This window comes from Eriocheir sinensis, chromosome 13 (genome assembly GCF_024679095.1).
Source record: "Eriocheir sinensis breed Jianghai 21 chromosome 13, ASM2467909v1, whole genome shotgun sequence".
Classification (NCBI taxonomy): Eukaryota; Metazoa; Arthropoda; class Malacostraca; order Decapoda; family Varunidae; genus Eriocheir; species Eriocheir sinensis.
The window spans coordinates 8,974,284-8,997,860 of record NC_066521.1 but is presented as its reverse complement, the minus strand read 5'-3'; the positions used below and the strand labels follow the sequence as shown (position 1 = coordinate 8,997,860).

Sequence of the window (23,577 nt, the reverse complement as noted above, 5' to 3'; positions counted from 1 at the left end):
GAGGAGGCGAATAAGAAGGGAAGGAATGGAAAGGACACAGTGAGCCATATTAACATCTTTGGTTGATGGTTGAAGGCATAAACCACAATTTATATAAGAGAAAGCAGACCGGAAGAAAATATGACTGTGACGTGAGAAGGAAAAGTGTATTTGCTACATCATTACAAATAACCCCAATAATCAGTGTACTTCACGTTGGTCTGCATCCACTCTGAAGCAACGATGAACCGAAGACAAGGAATCTGCTGAAGAGAGCTATAATTAAACTTCCGAACAACGGCAGTGTGTTGCTGAAGAGAAACCTTATAGTGACCTTGTGTGGCTTTCCTCTGTGATGACCCCATGACGCCCACAGCGGTGAGTAGAATGACGAATTCCTCTAAAATGATTTCCAACAAGTGATTTCTATGCCACACTTTCTTAGAATTAAATTTCTGGCATGGATTATATTGACGAGAGGGTTGTCACCTCTTTCAAAGTTAATACTTTTTTGGTCCCTGAATGCAGTGCATTAACAAATAACTCAGAAAATAGAAGGAGGGGTTGAGGGGGGTGCAGCACTCCCGTTGGGGGGGCCGTGGGGACGAGGGGGGCAAAGCCTATCATTAGGTAGATTAGTTTAAATTTATTCGGCATGTGGTGTGGGCTGACGGAAATATGCAGCGCGGGATGGGACAAGGCGGCAGCACGGGTGTTCCACTGTGCGGGCCGGTGGTAACAGGTGGGAGCGGGGCAGCAGCAGGTGCACAACGGGCATTGAAAAGTCAATCATTTAGTGATTTCCGGAAAAAAATACTATCTCCACTATAAAAAAGCATCATATTTTGTCCTGATATAAACAGTCAATGTCTCAAAATTAATAGGCTAACCTCCTGTCAGTAATCCCTCCCTGGCAATACAATAATAACCATTTACACCTCACAAAATGGGATTATCTTTTATGTCATAAGTAATTATAATGATGTGGGATGATATGAATGCCTTTAATTTTCAGAAGGGCGAGGGTGGTGGTGGGAGGGAGCACAGCAGCGTGATACTCTTTGATGAGTCCAAGGGTGAGCTCTTCAGACTTGGCGATGGCTTCAAGACGCTGCACAAAAAGCTCAAGACACATTGGAAGGTTATTAGGTAAGTCATTATTATTTACAATGGTGCCTCTGTGGTGCAGTGGTTAACACGCCTTGCTAAGGAACTGCAGGATCAGGTTTGATCCTAGCCCAGAGCAATTAGCACACAGCCCACCCAGCTCTTCTTCCCTACAGGGCTAGTCAATTAATGTTTACCTGAGGAAGGTAAACTGTGTTAACCTGGATGTTACACTTCCCCTATGTCCTAAGGCAGTTAGTTTCAACCCACCCCACAAGCTCGAGGGTCAATGAGACGGTGATGAGCACAAAGGCCATGCACATCTGTAGTGTATGCCACCAACTATACTGCTTTCATTATTATCTACAACTATTTGTTATGTTTCCCAAACCTTGTGTGGACCAATCAAAATAATTCTCAAACCAGGTATAAAATACGTTATGGAACACTGAACTGAGATATGAAAATAAACTATTCCCAAAGTTAAGATTGATGGACGTTACTTTAACTACGGTAGTTAATTTTCACACCACAGCTCAGTTTTACAAGGCTTATAGATTTTCTCATGATTTGAGAAGTGATAACCTAGTGATTTGGTATACTCTTTTCACTTGAAGAGTGGATCTGGCTCCTAGCAGGGTGTTGTATCGATGCACATGGTAGGCTATCTGATCATAATCCATGCTCATTGGCGCTGCTCGTGATTGGGTGTCCAGTTGTGTGCTCAGTCATGGGTCTCTCTGGTGTTATGTTTCTATATTATTTTCTGTAGCTCACCTACATTATTTTGGTAGAAAGAAAAAGACTCTGTAATGATTGTAGAACATAAATACATTTGCCACAACTCGGTAAAAGACATTATGGCGAGTATAATTGACGTCTAGGAGAGACGTCGTCTTATTCTGCCGCCAATAGTTCCTCCGTTTCATCTGTCAAGGACTTCCATAATATATGCAGCCTTTATTCATTTCATCATTTCATATGGTTATTGCAACACTCAGTTGTCTTAATTTTCATTAATAGTATCACACAGTTAATACATAATATCATGTTTACTTGCTTTCTTCCCATTTATATTATTTACTGAAATCAACGAATGTATTCAGTCCTCCGTAGCATGAGTAGCAGCCAGTCCCGTGTGCGACGAGAATCACTGCCGTGGAATGCAAAATGTTTGGTGTTTCGCTTATATCACAGTTTTATCTGTATTCTGTTTACACCATCGTGTTCAAAATGCTTTACTTTCTACCAAAATAGCGTACCTTGTACAATAGGTGAGCTATGGGAAATAATGTAGAATCGTAACACCAGAGAGGCCTGTGACTGAGCACACAACTGGACAGCCAATCATGAGCAGCGCCCGTGAGCGAGGATTATGATCAGATAGCCTATCACGTGCATCGATACAAAACCCCGCTAGGAGCCAGATGCACGCTTCGAGTTAACAGAATATAGTAGAAGCATAGGATCGAGTCAGGACTTACAGAGGGTGCCTCTTCTCTGTTTTAGAGCCTCATACAGGTCATATTTGTTGTGTTGACATCGGCTTACGGCAATTTTGGGGGGGATACTACTTCATTCATTCATAATTCTTGCATTGAAAAGCTTGTTTCTCTACATAGTAGTTCTATATCTGTATTTGTCTAACCTCAAGGGATAACCTCTGATGCCTGCTGGTTATGTTGTACTGATGGAGGAAGTGGTCATCCTTGATTGTATCAATACCATGGAGGATTTAATGTGTTTGGAGCTGACTGGAATGACATGTACAAATTGGCTGTCATACCATACTCTACTCTTTATCTGACTATCAGTACACATTCCATAAAGAAAGATGACATGAAATTCATCCCTTTTAACAATCAGCCTGTGTATGAAAACTTATACCTTCCCTCACCTCAGTAATCGTGATGACCTGAACAAGGAGATTCTGGGGCAGGCGGCGGTGGTGGTGCTGGCCTGCCCCCGCCAGAGGCTCACCGAGGGACAGTTCTCCATCCTGCGGCGCCATGTGGAGGAGGGACGGAGCCTCTTTGTGCTGGCTGAGGAAGGCGGAGAAAAGAAGGCAAACTCAAACATCAATTTTCTACTGGAGGAATATGGCATAGCTGTCAATAATGGTGTGTGTGTGTGTGTGTGTGTAATGTGTTGCTCTGATATATATAAGCTATCTGAATGTTTTAAATCTGACACAGTTAATGGTAATTTGCATGTTTCCTCAATGTACTATGTATATCCCTTTTAATATGAGTAGTGGTAGTGCATCCTTATAATACATTCACAGTTTTCTATTTACTTCCTGAATGGATAACTGGTATGTTTGGGAGACATTTTCTGCCATCAGTTGAGAAGGTCAACGATGATATATTTAGACAGTTGATTTGCTCTTTCTTGACCCAATCATGAGAGGATTAACATAGCTTTCATTCTTTACTGTTTGATATCATGTAAGATTGACAGTGACGGCATTTCTAAACGATTAATTTACTGTTCATTCACTCAATCATCAGAGGATTTGTAAGATTTTCATTCTTTACTGAAATAGAACATACACACTTTAATCCCTCCAACAACTGGGAATATATATGCAGTTTTCCAGTGTAATGAAAGAATCCATTCATCCCCCCCCCCCAAAAAAAAAAAAAAAGTAATTTTCAATAGACAAGGTAGGTCAAGATAATCCTTCTTCTTCAGACAAGTTATGGTAAGATTATTAATTTTTCAGCAGACAAGTTAGGTTAAGATCCATTTTTCAGCAGACAAGACAAGATAATTTTTTCATCAGGCAGATTAGGACAAGATCATTTTCTCATCAGACAAATTAGGGCAAGATCATTTTCTCATCAGACAAATTAGGGCAAGATCATTTTTTCAGCAGGTAAGTTAGGGCAAGATCATTTTTTCAGCAGGTAAGTTAGGGCAAGATCATTTTTTCAGCAGGTAAGTTAGGGCAAGATCATTTTTTCAGCAGGTAAGTTAGGGCAAGATCATTTTCTCATCAGACAAATTAGGACAAGATCATTTTCTCATCAGACAAGTTAGGACAAGATCATTTTCTCATCAGACAAGTTAGGGCAAGATCATTTTCTCATCAGACAAGTTAGGACAAGATCATTTTCTCATCAGACAAGTTAGGACAAGTTCATTTTCTCATCAGACAAGTTAGAACAAGATCATTTTCTCATCAGACAAATTAGGACAAGACCATTTTCTCATCAGACAAGTTAGGACAAGATCATTTTCTCAGCAGGTAAGTAGGGCAAGATCATTTTCTCAGCAGGTAAGTAGGGCAAGATCATTTTCTCAGCAGGTAAGTAGGGCAAGATCATTTTCTCAGCAGGTAAGTTAGGGCAAGATCATTTTCTCATCAGACAAGTTAGAACAAGATCATTTTCTCATCAGACAAGTTAGGTCATCATAATTTTTTAGCAGGTAAGTCTAGGCAAGATATTTTTTTAGTAGACAAGCTAGGGCAAGATCATTTTTTTCAGCAGGTAAATTAGGGCAAGATATTATTTTTAGCAGACAAGTTAAACCAAGATAATTTTCCCTCACTGCCCCTTATGCTTGGCAGACTCTGTGGTGCGGACTTGCTACTACCGCTACTTCCACCCCAAGGAATGTCTCATCACTAACGGCATCCTGAACAGAGCCATTCTCGAGGCCTCGGGCAAGAACATTCCAAGTATTATCCTGGATGACACTCGCTCAAATAGGTTAGTTAGTCCTCATCTTCCTGCCCCTTTCTTTCTCTTATCTCCTTCTTTCAGCTATTTTTTTTATTACATTTTCACTGTTCTTTTCTCTGTGTGGGCTTGAATCTTTCCTCGGACTAATTATTCTTATTTTCCTTATATAATTCCTAATCTTCTCTTCTTAGCTCTGTCCTTTCTTTTCTTTTGTTCACTCTTTCTCTGCCTCTTCTGGTTTGTTTCCCTTTTTCTCCCTTAAGTTCCATTCCATTATGTATCCTGAATTTTTTCCTTCCAGTCTGTCTGTCAACTTTAACTCTTACTTTGTGGCTTCATTTCTCTCACCCTTAACTGTTCCCTTCTCTCTCACTCTCTCTCTTCCTCTCTCCTTTAACCCTTCACCCTCTCCCTCACAACCCCGCTACCCTTTCCTTTCCCTCACCCTTAATTCATTAGATATTCTTTACGTGGGTCACTGTTCACATTGTTTTTATTTTTACTCTAATCACTTCACATTTCTTTTTTTATGCCTTGGCTATAGTTACACATCTTTTTTCACCCTTGTCTCTCTCTTCAGGGCATGTTCCTCACTCTATTCACACTTCACATTCACATTTCTCTCTCTAACCACTGTTCACTCCTGTTTCTGGCCCTACCCACTATTTATACACTTATTTCTCACCCTAATCACTTCACATTCCTCTGTTTTGTTTTATGTAACCTACCTTTGCCATATCTTTCTCACCCTGGCTGCTCTTTACCTTTTTTTTATCCTACCCACACTTCATACAACTATTTCTCACCCTAGTCACTTCACATTCCTCTGTTTTGTTTTATGTAACCTACCTTTGCCATATCTTTCTCACCCTGGCTGCTCTTTATTTGTTTTTTATCCTACCCACACTTTATACAACTATTTCTCACCCTAACTACTTCACGTTCCTATTTTGTTTTTCATCAGCCACTGTTGCCATATCTTTCTCACCCTGGATGCTCTTTACCTGTTTCTGACCCTACCCACATTTTATACACCCATTTCTCACCCTAACCACTTCATGTTCCTATTTATTTTTACCTAAGCTGCTGTTGCCATCTCTCTCACCTCGGCTGCTCTTCACAGGTCCATGTCCTTCGTGTACCCCTTTGGCTGTACCCTCAACGTGGCAAAACCTGCTGTGGCTGTCCTCTCCACCGGCAGCATCTCCTTCCCCCTTAACAGACCGGTGTGTGATCGTGTGTTTCCCTAAGTACCAGTTCCGCAGTCCAACACGGCAGATTTATAAGCTCCCCAACCAACTTCAAAAATTCCTTCGGTAGTGTTTGTGTTTATATAGGAGCTATGAAATTGGAGGGAGCTTTGATGCTGGCAACCTCTTTAGTATCAGATGTTGAGTATAAAATCTAACCTTTATGGAGAGTACAGTTTGGTTTGGTCACTTACAATAACACTGTGTTGGATTGAGGAAGTGGCCATAAGTTGTAATATAAAGTGATGTATTTGCCTTGTTGTAGTATATAGATTAGTTTCTTGTTTGGGTTTGTGAATTCTTAACTTATAAATATATGTTCCTAACAGTGGTGGTAGAAATACAAATACACTATTACCTGCTGAGAAAAAGTAATCTAAAGGAAATATCATAGGTATGCATAAAAATAAAGATATAAAATATAAAGATAAAATACAATACCTAGGTTTCCTCTCACCTTTAAAAGAATAAAACTCTTCAACTCAGAAACAAAATCCACTCCAAGCTAACACAAATATAAAGGTAGAAAGCAGTAGCCAGGTTCAGTCTCACCTTTAAAATAACATAACTCTGCAACTCAGATGGAAACAAAACCCACTCCAAACGAACAAACTCAAATATGGAGACACAAAACAATGTCCAGGTTTCCTCTTACACCTTCAAAAGAATAGAACTAAAGTGAAAAGAAAATCGGCTCCAAACTTACTAGCCCAAGTGCAAATCTCACCCCAAACTAACTAAACTAAGTGCAAAATATATAAAAATAGAGGTTAGTCTTGTATAAAAGATTGGAGGCAGGTTAAAGATGTCACATTACAGCCACGGATCAGAATGAAATCAGGATACTAAACCTAGAGAGAGAGGATGCTAAATATTGAATAGAATGATTTTTTTTTTTATATATAGAAGGCAGCCAAGGATACAGCAAAACAGGAAAGAAAGGCCTTCAAAATGCTGCTCCACCAAAACAAACAAAATAAGGGGCCTGCAAAATGTTACTCTAACAAAACAAAACAAAACAAAAATGGCCCACAAAATGCTTCTAAACAAAATGGCCCACAAAATGCTGCTAAACAAAATGGCCCACAAAATGCTGCTAAACAAAATGGCCCATAAAATGCTGCTAAACAAAATGGCCCACAAAATGCTGCTAAACAAAATGGCCCATAAAATGCTGCTAAACAAGAATGGCCCACAAAATGCTGCTAAACAAAAGTGGCCCACAAAATGCTGCTAAACAAGAGTGACCCATAAAATGCTGCTAAACAAAAGTGACCCACAAAATGCTGCTAAACAAAAATGACCCACAAAATGCTGCTAAACAAAAATGACCCACAAAATGCTGCTAAACAAAAGTGACCCACAAAATGCTGCTAAACAAAAATGACCAACAAAATGCTGCTAAACAAAAATGACCAACAAAATGCTGCTAAACTAAAATGACCAACAAAATGCTGCTAAACAAAAATGACCAACAAAATGCTGCTAAACAAAAGTGACCCACAAAATGCTGCTAAACAAAAGTGACCCACAAAATGCTGCTAAACAAAAGTGACCCACAAAATGCTGCTAAACAAAATGGCCCATAAAATGCTGCTAAACAAGAATGGCCCACAAAATGCTGCTAAACAAAAGTGACCCACAAAATGCTGCTAAACAAAAGTGACCCACAAAATGCTGCTAAACAAAAGTGACCCACAAAATGCTGCTAAACAAAAGTGACCCACAAAATGCTGCTAAACAAAAGTGACCCACAAAATGCTGCTAAACAAAAATGACCAACAAAATGCTGCTAAACAAAAGTGGCCCACAAAATGCTGCTAAACAAAAATGACCAACAAAATGCTGCTAAACAAAAGTGACCCACAAAATGCTGCTAAACAAAAATGGCCCACAAAATGCTGCTAAACAAAAGTGGCCCACAAAATGCTGCTAAACAAAAGTGGCCCACAAAATGCTGCTAAACAAAAATGGCCCACAAAATGCTGCTAAACAAAAGTGGCCCACAAAATGCTGCTAAACAAAAGTGGCCCACAAAATGCTGCTAAACAAAAATGGCCCACAAAATGCTGCTAAACAAAAATGGCCCACAAAATGCTGCTAAACAAAATGGCCCACAAAATGCTGCTAAACAAAAGTGGCCCACAAAATGCTGCTAAACAAAAATGGCCCACAAAATGATGCGAAACAAAATGACCCACAAAATGCTGCTAAACAAAATGGCCCATAAAATGCTGCTAAACAAAATGTCCCACAAAATGCTGCTAAACAAAACTGTCCCACAAAATGCTGCTAAACAAAAATGGCCCACAAAATGCTGCTAAACAAAAATGGCCCACAAAATGCTGCCAAACAAAAATGGCCCACAAAATGCTGCTAAACAAAAATGGCCCACAAAATGCTGCCAAACAAAAATGGCCCACAAAATGCTGCCAAACAAAAATGGCCCACAAAATGCTGCCAAACAAAAATGGCCCACAAAATGCTGCCAAACAAAAATGGCCCACAAAATGCTGCCAAACAAAAATGGCCCACAAAATGCTGCCAAACAAAAATGGCCCACAAAATGTTGCTAAACAAAAATGGCCCACAAAATGCTGCCACACACAAAATGCCTCTTGAACAAAAAGAAAATGGAAGTCAAAATATGTGTTGTCAAATTAGGTAGGTGTTTGATTCCTCTTAGCCTTGACAGCTTTTCCCTGTGTTTATATAGGGTTGCTATTTTGGGGTTGTGGCTTGGGGTTTAAGAACAGATGGCCCTCCTGACATCATGCTGCAGCACTTGGGCTCAAACTGCCTCACTCTGGCTCTTTGCTTCCATGGCTTGATGCTCTATACAGTGCGCGCCATTTAACCCATCTGCTGCGATTGGCACGGATTTGGCTTTTACTGGTAGCCTGGCAACATATACTCCCAGGTCTTTGTCTGCCTCTGTGGTGGATAGTGCAGTGTTTCCCTTATGGTATTGGTATGCTGGTTATCCCTTCCCAAGGTGCATAACTTTACATTTTTCTTCATTGAATTGTAGCAGCCACTTTTTGTTCCATTCCTGTAGCTTGGTGATGTCTTCTTGAAGGAAATCCACAGTCAAGGGGTTAATACTCCCCTATGAAAAGCGTTCAAGTTGTAGAAAGGAGTGTCACCAATAGAGTAATGCTGAGACTAAGGCATGCAAGTGGTGTGTCTGGAACCTTTCCTAACAAGTAGAGACTGATTGGTGATCCCTTTCTCCGCAGGTGTGTGCCTTCTATGAGCACCCGCAGAGCCATGGCAGGGTGGCGGTGCTGGGCTCGGTACACATGCTTACCGACCAGTACCTCGAAAAGGAGGAGAACGGCAAGATCAGGGACGTCATATTCCAGTTCCTGACCGCCAAGGACTTCAAGCTCAACCAAATTGATGCTGATGATCCTGAGGTGCTGATATTACCTATACTATTACTACCTTCTACTATTACAACTACTGCTAATAATAATAGCATTGTTATTATTACTGCTTTTACAGATGCCCCTGCTACAAATTCTTTTGATACTAAAATTCTTGTGCTGACTAATCAACTATCATCAGTTACTAGTACTACTACTAATACTCCCAATATGACTGCTTTTTGAATAAAAATATCCACAGAGAAAAAAGCAAAATAAAGAAGGACAATCTCACTAGTTCTCATTCAAGAAAAATGGAATGTAGATAATTAGTGGTGAATATAATTTTAAAAACAAGGTTGTGAATGAAAATAAGACATTGCACCCCATGAAGGAAAAAAAAAGACTTTTCACCCCACAAAGTAAAAAAGAAAAAAAAAATGGAAAACCCAAACCCTGAAGTATAAGCCCGTCCCCCTCCTCCAGATCTCGGACTACAACATGACCCCTGACGTGGCCTGCCTTGCCGAGGGTCTGCGCACGTGTCTGCAGGAGTCAGATGAGGTGCCGACAGACTACACGCAGCTCTTCCACACACAGGTAGACTGGCAGGAGGGCTTATTTCCCATGAGCAGTACTATAGACTCCTACCATTGCCACCTCCTCAAGAATGTTAGGGCTTAGGATAGATAGACTGTAAACCTATTCAGCCCATGGAAACACTGCCAAAGAATATTGTTAAGACTCATACTGGAAACTCTTCTGCAATGGTCATACCCTCAAGAGTGTTAGTTTTGAACCGAGATAAACTCTAAACCTATTCAAACCTTGGGAGCACAGTGAAAGAATGGTGTAAGGACTCATATACAAGAGACTCTTCTGCCACTCTCATGTCAAGGGTGTTAGAAGTGTAGTTAGATAGATTGACCCTAAACCTATTCAAACTTTGGCAACACAGTGAAAGAATGGTGTAAAGACTATACTGGTGACTCTCCTGCTATGGCCACTTCTTCAAGATTGTCAAAACTTTGGATAGATACTAGACCCTAAACTTATTCATACCTTGGGAAATGCAGTGAAAGAATGGTGTCAGAACTCTTATACTGGAGATGTCTGCCATGGCCATCCCCTCAAGAGTGTCAGAACTTTGGATAGAGAGTGTGATCCAAAACCATGAAGAACATAGCAAAAGAAAGTATCATAAGATCTCTACTGGAATCTGACACTTCATTCAGACATTATTTTTCATCTTTGGAAGTAGCGATTAGAATGCCTTTTTTTTTTTTGTGTGTGTGTGTGTGTGTATGTCTTTGAGCTGCTTCCTTCACCATAAAAATATAGTAAATAAGCCTTACTTCACCTCACATTTCCCCCTCACAGCTCACCTCCGTGGACATGCAGCTGGTGCCGGCCGCCCTGGAGTCCTACAACAAGCTGAACGTCAAGCATGAGCCACTGCGCCTCATCACGCCCCAGTTTGAGACACCCCTGCCGCCCCTCCAGCCTGCGGTGAGGGAAGGGTCAAGGCATTCAATCATGCTTACTCCCCTCTATCACTTATACTCTTCAATTATTCTTCACTCATTTACTCACTCATCCATGTATTTACTCACTCACTCCCACACGTTTATTCACTCAGTTGTTCACTCGTTCACTCACTCCTACACACATTTAATCACTCCTACTCTACTTCTCACGCACTCACTTGCTCATTTGGTTATTAATTTTTTCACACCCTCCCTCTTACGGTAATTGCTCACTCATTCTTTCAAACTCTTCCTTTTATGCTCACTTTCCCACACATTCCTATATTAATTCATCCAATTTTTCATATAAATCTGCTGACTATTATTTATGAACTATGATAGCCTAGTGGTCAGAGCATGTGGTAGGTTAGTGGTCATTCTAGTGTACATATTGTTATTTTTACAAGGATGTGTGTGCCTCTGTTCATGTGAATAAATGAAAAAAAAAAAAAGAGGCGTCTTTTTTAAAATTTAAATAAAATAAAATTAAAGTATTAAAGTTAAAAAGTTTAAAATTCATTTACTTTATTTTGTTCATTGGTTTTTTAAGGGAGAAGACCAAAATGAAGGTTATGAAGAATAAAAGGTATGTAGATATTAAAAAAAAAAAATATAAAAAAAAAAAAATAAAAATTTAAAAAATTTCAAACATCCATGATCCATGATTTTTTATGATTTTCAATATTAATCATCATGATATACATATCCGACATAAACAAAAGGATAAAAAAAAAAAATAAATAATAAAAATATAATGTTAAATGCTAAGTTTGCACACGGAAAAAAAAAGTTTGCACGCTTGCAGTGATGCTATGCTATTACGCTCTTTTTTTTTCGCGCGCTTTCTTATCTCTTTTCAACCGCGAGTTGAGGTAGGGGGTTTTTTATTTGGAGAAGGACTCCCACTGCAGTTTTGTACAAACCGACATTCCGACATTCCGCATATAAAGGAAGGGTCAAATAAATGTTTGTTACAAAAAAAAAAATTTTTTGGATGGCGCTGCGCTTGTTTTTCTGCCGCACAGCCTCAAATATTGTTGGAACTGATCTCAAAGGCCTATGAAGGAAGAACAGTAATATTTGCACTTGTCAGTATTTACTATCAGACAAGTCAGGCCAAACATCCATAAAACAGCTGGTAACATGGGGACTTATATATTTGTATTTATCCTCAAAAAGCCAGGCCAAATATCCACAGCCTTCATCTGCCTTTGTCTCACCTTCATTTTTCCAAGTATTCACATTGGGGTCACAGATGCTCCCTCTCCCCTCCAGGTGTTCCCTCCTTCGTTCCGGGAGCTGCCACACCCATCCCTGGAGCTCTTTGACCTTGACGAAGCCTTCAGCTCGGAGAAGTCCAGGCTGGCACAGGTAAGGCTTGGGAAGAGCTGGTGCCTCCTTGAGATATAAAGAATGCATGTCTGTACTCTGCTGTGTGTCAAAGAAGGGACTGGAAGGGATGGAGGCTTTACAGTGCATGGGGTTGAGTTCTATAGCTTCTTTCAACAATTTTTTTCTTTAACCCACGGATTTGGCTTTCACTGGTAGTCTGGTAACATAATAGTCCCAAGTCTTTCTCTGCCTCTGTGGTGGATAGTGGAGTGTTTCCCATGTGGTACTGGTATGCTGGATTTCCCCTTCCAAGGTGCAGGACTTGACATTTTTCTCCATTGAATTGTAACAGCCACTTTTTGTTCCATTCCTGTAGCTTAGTGATGCCTTCTTGTAGGAAATCCTCAGTCAAGGGTTAGCACATGAGATCGATCACACAGCATTTTTGTTACTCCTCACTACATGTCTCTGGGAAGTGGAGTAACTGATGGTGGTAATAATGTTTCTCTCTCACACAGTCTCAGGGATGCTCTTTTCCTTCCCGTAGCCTCTTAATGAATTACAGTGTAGTTTGGCTCAGGTTCAGGTTAGGCCTCAGAAATGGTGCCAAGTTTCCCTTCTTCATGGTCCTTGAGATGCTGATGGCAGAATGTTTACAGTTTATTCCCTTCCACTAGTCTTTGAAAATGATGCAATGATAGTCAGAGCTGGCACAGATGAGGCCTAGGATATGTTATCACTCTGATGGATAAGGAAGGCTACAAATGGATAATAGAACAGGCAAAAGTAGACGACATAGTAAGGCCAAGTAGGAAAGGGCAGTGGTCAGGACTCATATGAAAGAGAAAGGACAACAGATGGACAAAAAGAGTGATAGACTGAGAAATAACTGATAAAAAAGACCCAAGGGGAGGCCATTCAGCAGGTGGTGTTTATGGAACATTTACATAAAAACTGGAAACTAGAGGCACAGGACAGGAATGAGTATAAAGGCTTGTGAGATGCCTGATATCCTGTTGTAGAATGTTAAAGGATGATGATGGTGATGGTAGCTCCAGTTCACTTTATCGTTTTGTCAATACTGAGGAATGGATTGAAGTAGTAACACACTGCACAAGACATTCAAGCCCTCTTTCTGTGTCCCACATTTTCTTCTCCTTGTTCCTGTTCCGTCTGTTCAGCAGGAAACCTGGATGGAATAATCAGAGCAAATACTTTTCATCCTGAATCTTCAATGGGGACCATGTAGCCAAAACAGTAATGATCTTGTTCATTAAGTCTTGTCTTGGGATGAAGGTAATTAAATTTATGCTGCCACAGAGGACCCAGGAAAGCATTAGCAATCCTGCCATTCAGATGCTCCATAGCTCAGACAGTCATTACAGTAATTAGTGAAACATTAATTGCCACCCTTACTTCTCTACTTTATAACAAAAAAATGTTTGATTTTAACAATTAGAGATGCAGAGATGCTTCCATGTGGGGCTGATATCATTACTCAGGGACTGAATAGGTTAATAGGTTAGTTTGTAAATGATGACCTGCCTCATATTTGCCTCACCAATAGGAATGTAAGAGGAATCATCAGCAGCAGTGACCCAGTTTTCTCTAAAGGCAAAGTGGAGACCCAATTAAAGGCAGTGCTATCTTGGGAAATAAAATACGTTAGCAATCCTTGAATTGTTATAGCATAGAAGCTGCATTTGTAAGTTTGCATACAACATGCAGTGGAATCGTGTAGTTTAAAGTGCATCAATATTTTTTATTGTGGGATGAGGCAAGTCCAGGGTCTAAGAATGGGAAAATAAATCTTGCGACATGGTGCTTCTGTAAAGGGGACAGCAAAAGTTGCCATAAAGTGTCTGTGTATAGTGTTGCGAAGTGTGAGGTGCAGACTACCAGTGAATGTTAAGATGAGGATGTGGAGTGTAGTGGAATCATACACAGCTAACTGATAAGAAGATCCTTGCAATGCTTTTGAGCTGCTTCATTGTTGGTGCAGGTGACCACTAAGGACATGAGTGAGGGTCTGGAGGTAGTAAAATATAGTAAAAGTCCATTAATCTGAGTTTCAGGAGTCAGAAAATCTAGTATGCTGAGTTCATTCAACCAAGAATTGTATTGTACCTCTTAAAAACAAATCTGGGTTCTTGAAGACAGAAAATTATTATCTAGAAGAATAGAACAAGTCCAATGTCTAAGGTGTTGGCAATTATAAAAGAAAAAGATATTGATTAATGGACATTTACTATAATTTCTAACTTAAAAAAAAGTATGTATTTATACCTATCCATGTTTCTGTTTCCTAATACTGAGCATCTGTCATAGAAAACAAATGCAAGGATGAGGACATAAGAACCTAGCCAAGTCTCTTATGTTGCCTAATACTGACTAACAGAGAGAACCACCAAATGCCAGGGTGATATAAGAACCTATCAGTATCCCTATGTGTTGCCTAATGCTGTGTTGTCTGGTGCAGGTAACCAACAAGTGCAAGGATGAAGACCTGGAGTACTACGTGAGGGAGTGTGGCGACATCCTGGGAGTGACGCCCAAGCTGCCGCCCACCGCCAGGGACGCCAAGCACACTCTGGAGTACATCTTCACACAGCTTGTGGAGTTCAAGAAGCTGAACCAGGTGAGTGATGTCCTTCAGAGTTGTTTTGAGATGAGGTAGGAGGTCAAGAGTATGCAAGAGTATAGAGGAATGGAGGGAAAATTGCCAAGTATAATGTGAAGATATAAGAAGTGAGTGTCATGGTTTAGGGAACAGACAAAGGTTAAAGATATTCTAGTGACGGTTAAAACAAGCAAAAAGTAGACTTGGGCAGGTCATATGTGTAAAACTGATAACAGATGACAGTGAAAGTAACCGTGGCAACCCAGAAATTGTATAAGTCAGAGCTGCTGCCTCTACGTTTTCTGGTAGTGAAGTTTATTTTTGCATGAGTATAAGGTTGGTAATGAAACAAACAAACAAACATAAGCATCTATGTTTTAAGTTATTGTTAGGGCTTTAGCAGGGTGAAGAAAGGGATTTTATTTAGTATGTCAAATATTTAGGGTTACAACAATTTAGGATGTGATAGATTTTGGGTTATGTTAGTTTAGTATATGATAGATTTGTAATGTTGTTTAAGTTAATTAATAGATTAAGGGATACATTTGTTTAGTATGTGATAGATTTTGAGGTTGTATTACTTTAGTATGTGATAGATTTTGAGGTTGTATTACTTTAGTATGTGATAGATTTTGAGGTTGTATTACTTTAGTATGTGATAGATTTTGAGGTTGTATTACTTTAGTATGTGATAGATTTTGAGGTTGTATTTTCAGATGTGATAGATTTGGAGGTTGTATTACTTTAGTATGTGATAGATTTTGAGGTTGTATTACTTTAGTATGTGATAGATTTTGAGGTTGTATTACTTTAGTATGTGATAGATTTTGAGGTTGTATTACTTTAGTATGTGATAGATTTTGAGGTTGTATTACTTTCGTATGTGATAGATTTTGAGGTTGTATTACTTTAGTATGTGATAGATTTAGTCACTTTAGTTTAGTCAGTGATTTAGTTTAGTTTAGTTTGGACTCATAACTCAGCTCACTTTATTTTCCTCCCCTCAGGACCCCGATACCTTTAGCAGATCAGAGGCGGAAGGGGAAGTTGTGTAAAGGAAGAGAGTACACATAGCTGCCCCATCCATACCTGTGTGTGTGTGTGTGTATTTACCTAGTTGTAATTTTACAGGGCCTGGGCTTACGCTCGTGTGGTCCCGTCTCCGTATCTATAATTATCCAACTTTTCCTTGAAGCTCTGCACACACTTCGCCGATACTATTTCTTCACTTAGTCTGTTCCAGACCTCTATGTTTCTTTGTGGGAAGCTATATTTCTTTATGTCTCTTGAGCATCTTCCCTTCCTCAACTTTTTACTATGTCCTCTAGTATTCCTGCTGGAAGGTTCTTCTCTTAGTAGCAATTTCTTGTCATCCACTTCTTCCATTTTACTCAATAGCCTATATATTTGTATTAGGTCTCCTCTTTCTCTTCTTTGTTCTAGTGTTGGTAAGTCCATTTCCTTTAGTCTCTCTTCATATGTCAGTCCCTCCAGTTCTGGAACCATTTTTGTTGCCATCCTCTGTATTCTTTCTAGTTTTTTTATGTGTTTCTTCATATGTGGAGACCACACTGTTTCTGCGTATTCTAGTTTAGGTCTGATCATAGTAGTAATTAATTTTTTCATCATTTCTTTGTCCATGTAGTGGAATGCTATACCTATATTTCTCACCATGTTATATGTATCACCGAAGATCCGATTTATATGACTTTCTGGTTGCATATAATCTTACATTATTACTCCCAGGTCTCTCTCTTCATTTACTTTCTTTAATATTTCACCATCTCCCATTTTATATGTCCATTTTGGTCTTTCTACACTTTTTCCCATTTCCATAACATGACATTTCTTCACGTTGAATTTCATCTCCCATTTCTGACTCCATTTCCAAATCTTGTTTAGGTCTTCTTGCAGCTCCTTGCAGTCTTCACTGTTTCTTATATGTCTTTGCAGTTTAGCATCATCTGCGAACAGGCTCATGTAGCTGTTTATTTCCTCTGGCATATCATTAATATAGACTAGGAAGAGTACTGGTGCTAAAACCGACCCCTGGGGCACTCCACTTTCCACCGTTCTCCATTCCGATCTTGTGTCCTTAACCACGGTTCTCATCTCTCTTCCTCTTAAGTAGCTTTCCATCCAGCACTTCATTTTCCCTCTCAATCCTCCTTTATTTTCTAGTTTCCATGGCAGTCTTGAATGTGGAACTTTGTCAAATGCCTTCATTAAGTCTAGGTAAATGCAGTCCACCCATCCGTCTCTTTCCTGTAATTTGTCCGTCACTCTTGAGTAAAAGCTCAGCAAGTTTGTTACACATGAGCAACCTTTCCTAAACCCATATTGATTGTTTGTGATTAGATTATGTTCTAGAAATCTCATCCATTGTTCTTTTATAAATTTTTCACATATTTTACATACTACACTGGTCAGAGACACCGGTCTGTAATTTAGGGGTTCTTCCTTTTTTCCACTTTTGTATATAGGTACCACTTCTGCCCTCTTCCACTCCCTAGGCACTGTGCCAGTTTTTATTGAGCACCTAATGATGTCATATATCGGGCCGACTAACTCATTTCTGCACTCTTTAAGTATAAAACCTGAAACTCCATCCGGTCCCATGGCTTTCCCTTCTTCCAATTCCCCCAATAGTTTTTTTATCTCCTCTTTATCTATTTTGACCTCTTCCAAATATACATCTAAGTTGTTTTCTTGTGATTCATTAAATAATGATTCTTTGGTAAACACTTGCTGGAATTTTTTGTTAAACAATTCCGCCATGCCTTTGGGATCCTCGATCTCTACATTCTCTTCAGTCAGTCTTTCAATTGTTTCTCTTGATTTAATTTTTCCATTTATAAATCTATAAAATAGTTTAGGTTGTTCTTTACACTTTTCCACAATATCCTTTTCGTATCGTTTCTCTTCTTCCTTTCTCACTTTCACGTACTCATTTCTCGCTGCCTTAAAGTCTTCTTTGTTTCTTTGATTTTTGTTTCTTTTTAATCTTGACCACGCTTTGTCTCTCTTTTCTTTTGCCTTTGCACATCTTGCATTAAACCAGTCCTTTTTAGCCCTCTCCCTCGGTTTGTATTTTGGTATGAACTTCATAACACCTGTGTTGTACGCCTTCATGAAAATATCATACTTTCCTTGAACTTCGCTTGTACTCATTAACTCTTTCCAATCCATTTCACCAAAAAACTTCTTGAGGTTTTCCACCCCTGCTCTCCTATAGTTTAATCTATCGCTTCTATAAGTCTCATCTTGTTCCCTTCCTCCCTCCTCCATTTCCACCTCTATGAGCACGTGATCACTTTTTCCCAGGGGGCAATCACACCTCAATTCATCCTTCACGTGAATTTCTCTTGTCAACACCAAATCCAGTCTTGCCGGTTCGTCGTCTCTTCTATATTTAGTGCTTTCCTTCACCCTTTGTAACATCAAATTTTCCATCATTAAATTCAAGAATCTATTCCCCCATGCCACATCACTACCATTGCTCTCAAACCTCTCCCAGTCAACCTCTTTGCAATTGAAATCGCCAACTAGTATTACTCCTTTGTTTGCCTTAAGTAATCTCCTCAAACTCCGTATGGTGTCATCAATCATGTTTTCATAATCTTCTTTACTCCATGATGTAGTTTTTGGTGGTACATATGTTACTGCAATTGTCATCCTTTCTCTATTCTTGCTTTCCAAGCTTACACTCACTATTTCTGCTTTTCCTTCTCCATATTCTATTGATTTTACTAATAACTCTTTCTTTATCATTATCACCACTCCTCCTCCGCCTTTGCCCATTCTATCCTTCCTCCATACATTGTATCTTTCATCTAACTCAATTTGGATGTTTTCTTTTAGTTTAGTTTCAGTTAGGCAAACTATCATGGGATCCCTCTCTTTTAGATAATCTTGCAGCTCTAATTTACTAGAGATCAACCCATCTACATTTGTGTACATTATTCTTATTCCCCTCTCTGTATCTTTCTTACTTAGTTTTCGCTCCCCTTTCTCTTCTCCCTTATGAACCATTTTTTGATTCGATACCCCAAAATTCTCCAAAAAAATGTTTCTTTTTCTTCCTCAGATCTTGCATTATTTTTTACTTTTGTCTCTGCCAGTAGTTCATTCCATTTCTTCCTTTCTTCTTCATTTCTATTTTTCATTTTATTTTTCATTTTGATTACAGGTAATGAGAGAGCAAGAGGTCATGAATACAAGTTAGAGAAGACTAGATGATGTAATAATGTCAAGAAATTTGTTTGGAATGAATTGGATAAAGAGGTGGCGTATTCAAGGAACACCCACGACTTTGAAGGAGGATAAAAGTAGATGTGGAGACAGGATAACATTTCATTTTCATTGTGTGTGCCTGTGTGTGTGTGTGTGTGTGTGTGTGTGTGTGTGTGTGTGTGTGTGTGTGTGTGTTAGGAATGCTGCACACCAGACTTTTGTGAAAATGTTGAAATAGTTTGTTTAAAAGCTTGTACCACCCTGACTTATCTCACACAAATCCTTGACTGATACGTATAATGCAGTCACCATGGATAGATAGATAGATAGGCAGATAGACAGAGATTGAGATATTTAGATAGATAAATTATAGTTTTGTGGATATATTCAGCAATAATAAATGCACAAATCAAAACATATATTATAAACACACAAATGAGTAACATAAATCCTTATATTACATTCCATTTATTGCTAACTATGGGAAATAATACTGAAATCTTAAAGTGGTATGTTCGCTATTTATATCTAGCACTTCACAAAGTAAGTTTTTTCAATTATTTCCTCTCGCATTCATGAAGAAAACAAGCAGGAAAGATAGGAGTAAGTATGTATAATCTCAAAAATATATCTATCAACAAATTACTTACTTTTTACACTAGGTACAGCTGTCATATGAAGAGACGGGATATTTTGAAATTGATACTGTTGGAAGAGAGCAGAGAGAGAAGACTAATAATGATGTTTAACCCGGTAGCAACGACGGACCTAAGTTGTGACTTTACCATGTAGGAGCGACGGGCCAAATTTTTGCCATGATATAAATCCCCCAAAATAGATGATGCATAAACTGATCACAAATGCGTTGATATATATTATGAAATGGTTTGCGTGAGTGATGATTTTTTCTCATTAATTCGCTTAGAGGGGTCTTTAAGAAACATGATCCCCGCAGCTACCGGGTTAAATCAGTAAAGGGACCAGAAAAGGCAGACAGGGAGGATCATTTGACTTCAGATAATGAGAGAGCAAGAGGTCATGAATACAAGTTAGAGAAGACTAGATGATGTAATAATGTCAAGAAGTTTTGTGTTCCATATGAAAGTGGTGATGTTTGGAATGAATTGGATAAAGAGGTGGCGTATCCAAGGGACACCCATGACTTTGAAGGTGGATAAAAGTAGATGTGGAGACAGGATAACATAAGCCTAACTCAAATCATGTATACAACAATTAAATATATACAGTGCTGCCAGGAAGTAGGAATATAATAAGTATGTAGGGATAGAAAAAATAGTATGAAATCATAAAGACTACCCATCAACACTATTGACTCCATACATATACTTCTTACTCCATAAACATACAGCAGTCAGGAGAAAAGGGTAGAAAGACACAAAAGGAAACAATGATCATATCTAAAATACTACCCATTAACAAACTATTTACTCCATACACAGTAGCTTAAAATGTTTTCTTGCAAATTAACAGGTATTTAGCAGGATGAGAAAAGGATAAGAATATACACCAGAAATCATGCTTCAAGCTATAGTACTGTTACTTTAAAGGTTCTAAAACTGAGTAAAGGATGATATTGATGATTAAGTTATTCTATTCAACAAAGGTGAGGCTACAGTTGATGGCTTTCTTACCTGCATGTTGGGAGGTAGAGTTTGTGCAGGTTGTGGTGACAGGTGGGACTCTTTGCCTTGGGGTCTGCAGGAGAGAAAAGAGAAATTGGGATCAGTTGGTTAAGTGGGAAGGAGAAAGGACGGTATTATAAGAAACTTTCGCTTCTCACATCAACTATTTCTGTAGGTTAAAGAAGGGGTCAGTCGGGTTCTAATGAGTGTTTCTTTAGGTTCACGGTACAGGAGAAGGGTCAGACTACCACCAGGGTCATAAAACTATTCCTGGAAATGCCTCAAACTATTATGAAAGCCTTGTCAAATATGTGAACTTGGGCACCAAAATGTCTAATAATACGCCCCAAAGTGTCATTAGTGGTGTGCTATGACTCTCTAGTTAAACCATATGTTCATCTAGGTTTTACTCTTTATGATAATATTTTAATTGATCTGTGTGTATTTCTTCTGTACTTATACTTATTATTTATTTATTTTCTCACCTTAGCTATATAAAAAAAATGGGGTATTTGATGAAATTAATGATGTTTTACTTATTTTATTTATTTAACTTATATATAAGGTAAAAAATCCATTAATTTACCTTCCACTGGCCTGAAAATCCAAATCGTCTGAATATGTGAAGGCGGAAAATTGTAAGCTGAAAAATTGCTCTTTTAAAAGCTGGAGTAGAGGTAATTACTGGAACATACAAACATAATTAATAGTCTGAATTCTGAATGTGTTGCTCCTACTTGGACCAATGGACTTTAACTGAATATCCACATGTTTATTTACTTATTTGTCTCAAGGAATTATAGTTAGTATGTGATGTAATGTTGGTGATGGCGTCATTATGCTAGTCAACCACGCTAGTCAAATGGTGAGCTAGAGTGTACTTATAATTTATTTTTCATTAATGAATTATGGAATAGAACAAAGAGAGGTGATGATCTGTAACACTGGAGATGGTTCTAGTCAAGCAATGATATTATTTTAGCCCAGTACATAAATGGTTTCTTCTGAGTGAACTAGGAAAAACAAACACAATGGAGGAAGATTTAAGTTACTTTATATATTAACAAATTATGGGAAACTACCATATGATTAAAGGATTATTGCCACTCCTTATCTTAGCTAATTATAGGAATGAGAGTAGAGAGAAGAAGGTAAGATTTATGAAGATGGCAAGTAATTAATGAAATGAAAAAGAAAGGTGATTATAGTTTTTCTTATATTATGGAAAATGAGAATGGGAGGGAAGATGATGGTTTTTAGATCTTGGTGTCACTAATGATGACTGGTCTATCATCATGTGCACTCCTATACTGTGTTTATTCTATACTGTTTGTGTACTTCATATATAACCTTACACGCTATTGCACCAAGTGTGAGTTTTGTACACGGACATCTATACCAACCTTTAGTCTAGTTTAGTAATCAAAGAAGCAAGAACAAATTAAGAAACCCGGAGGACAGAAGTGATATATCAACCTTTGGTAGTGGAACAAAAGAGTCTAGCTCAGTAATTAAAGAGATAAGAAAAAAATAATTGCATAAGACAAATAATGTATCAATCTTAGAATCGAAGCTTCATTAAGGAGTCTAGTTTAGTAATTAAAAGAGATAAGAAAAGTTAAACCCACAGAAGGGCCAACATAATGTACAAAGACAAATATTATAAAGTGCCTGTGTACAAGGAGGCGTTAAAGAAAGAAAGAGTTAGGGGATTAATTAGGGGTGTGTGATGTCTCCTTGGCTCTTTAAAATGTACAATGATGGGTGTATGACTTGAAAAAAAAGCACACTAAACCTGTACTCAATGAATCACTGTTTACCAAAAATACATTTATCAAACAAGTGTAAGGAATTTTTTTTTATGCCTTTCATGTTATTAATTATTTTTCAGCAATCAAAACAAAATGAGAAATATTTGATAAACCTTTTTTCTTTTCCCTCCTTTTTCTTCCGTTATTTTCCTTTCCTTTTACTCTTTATCTTTTCCTTTGCTAGCTTTCCTTTACATTTCTTTCCCTTCCTTTCCTTATTCTTCCGTTATTTTCTTTCCTTTCCTTTATCTTCGCCTTCACATCCTTTTTCTTCCCCTCCCTTCCTTATGACACGCCCCCTTTCTCTTCCTTTCGCTTCCCTTCCATCCCTTCTCTTCCCCTCCCTTTTATTTCCTTTGTCTTATTTTCCTTCTGTTCTCTTTCCTTCCTTTCCTCTTTTTATTCCTTACTTTCTCTCATTTATCTTCGCCTTCTATTCCTCTTTCTTCCCTTTTCCTTCAGCTCCCTTCTCTTTTCTTCCCTTCCATCCCTTTCTCTTCTCTTTCCTTTTCCTTTCTATCTCTCAGTTTCCCTTCCCTTCATTCTGTTCATTTTCATATTTTTTTTTTACAATAAAGGAGGCAGGCAAACAGTTAACAAAAGAGCCCTCAAACACTTCTCTCACAATAGGACGACAGGAGGAATCAAAACATAAGATTATTGATTAAGTTGAGGAGATGTTGACGTATATACTCAGCTCTTGAAGGCGTACATTGATATATTTCTTGGTACAAATAAACACTTTCGGACATGGCAGTGCTGGTGTCCCCTCCTCCCTTGTTCTTTTGTGTTATCAACCAACAATAAACTATCAATCAATCAATCAATCAAACGAAGCATCCTGTTTTTACTTTTTTTTTTACTCCGTTGACCAGATTACTCCATTTTATCTTTACCTTTCTCCCAGTGCAATCTGATCAACGCAAAAAAGAAAAACAACAGCAACAGGATTCTTCATCAGATAAACACACACAAAAAAAGGAATTCTCACAGAGGGATGGGTATCAGATTTTCATGAG

General features: G+C 38.5%; 1 protein-coding gene across 1 annotated transcript; it reads left to right on the top strand.

Annotated features, from left to right (window-relative positions):
- On the top strand, positions 1-22,590 carry LOC126997943 (intraflagellar transport protein 52 homolog). Its single transcript, XM_050859198.1, has 11 exons — positions 1-357; positions 995-1,128; positions 2,989-3,206; positions 4,661-4,802; positions 5,899-6,001; positions 9,265-9,444; positions 9,880-9,993; positions 10,774-10,902; positions 12,195-12,290; positions 14,731-14,889; positions 15,879-22,590. Exons 1-11 carry the CDS (start codon positions 343-345, stop codon positions 15,924-15,926), a joined length of 1,338 nt encoding a protein of 445 aa, XP_050715155.1. The 5' UTR covers positions 1-342; the 3' UTR covers positions 15,927-22,590.
- Positions 22,591-23,577: the final 987 nt, after the last annotated feature.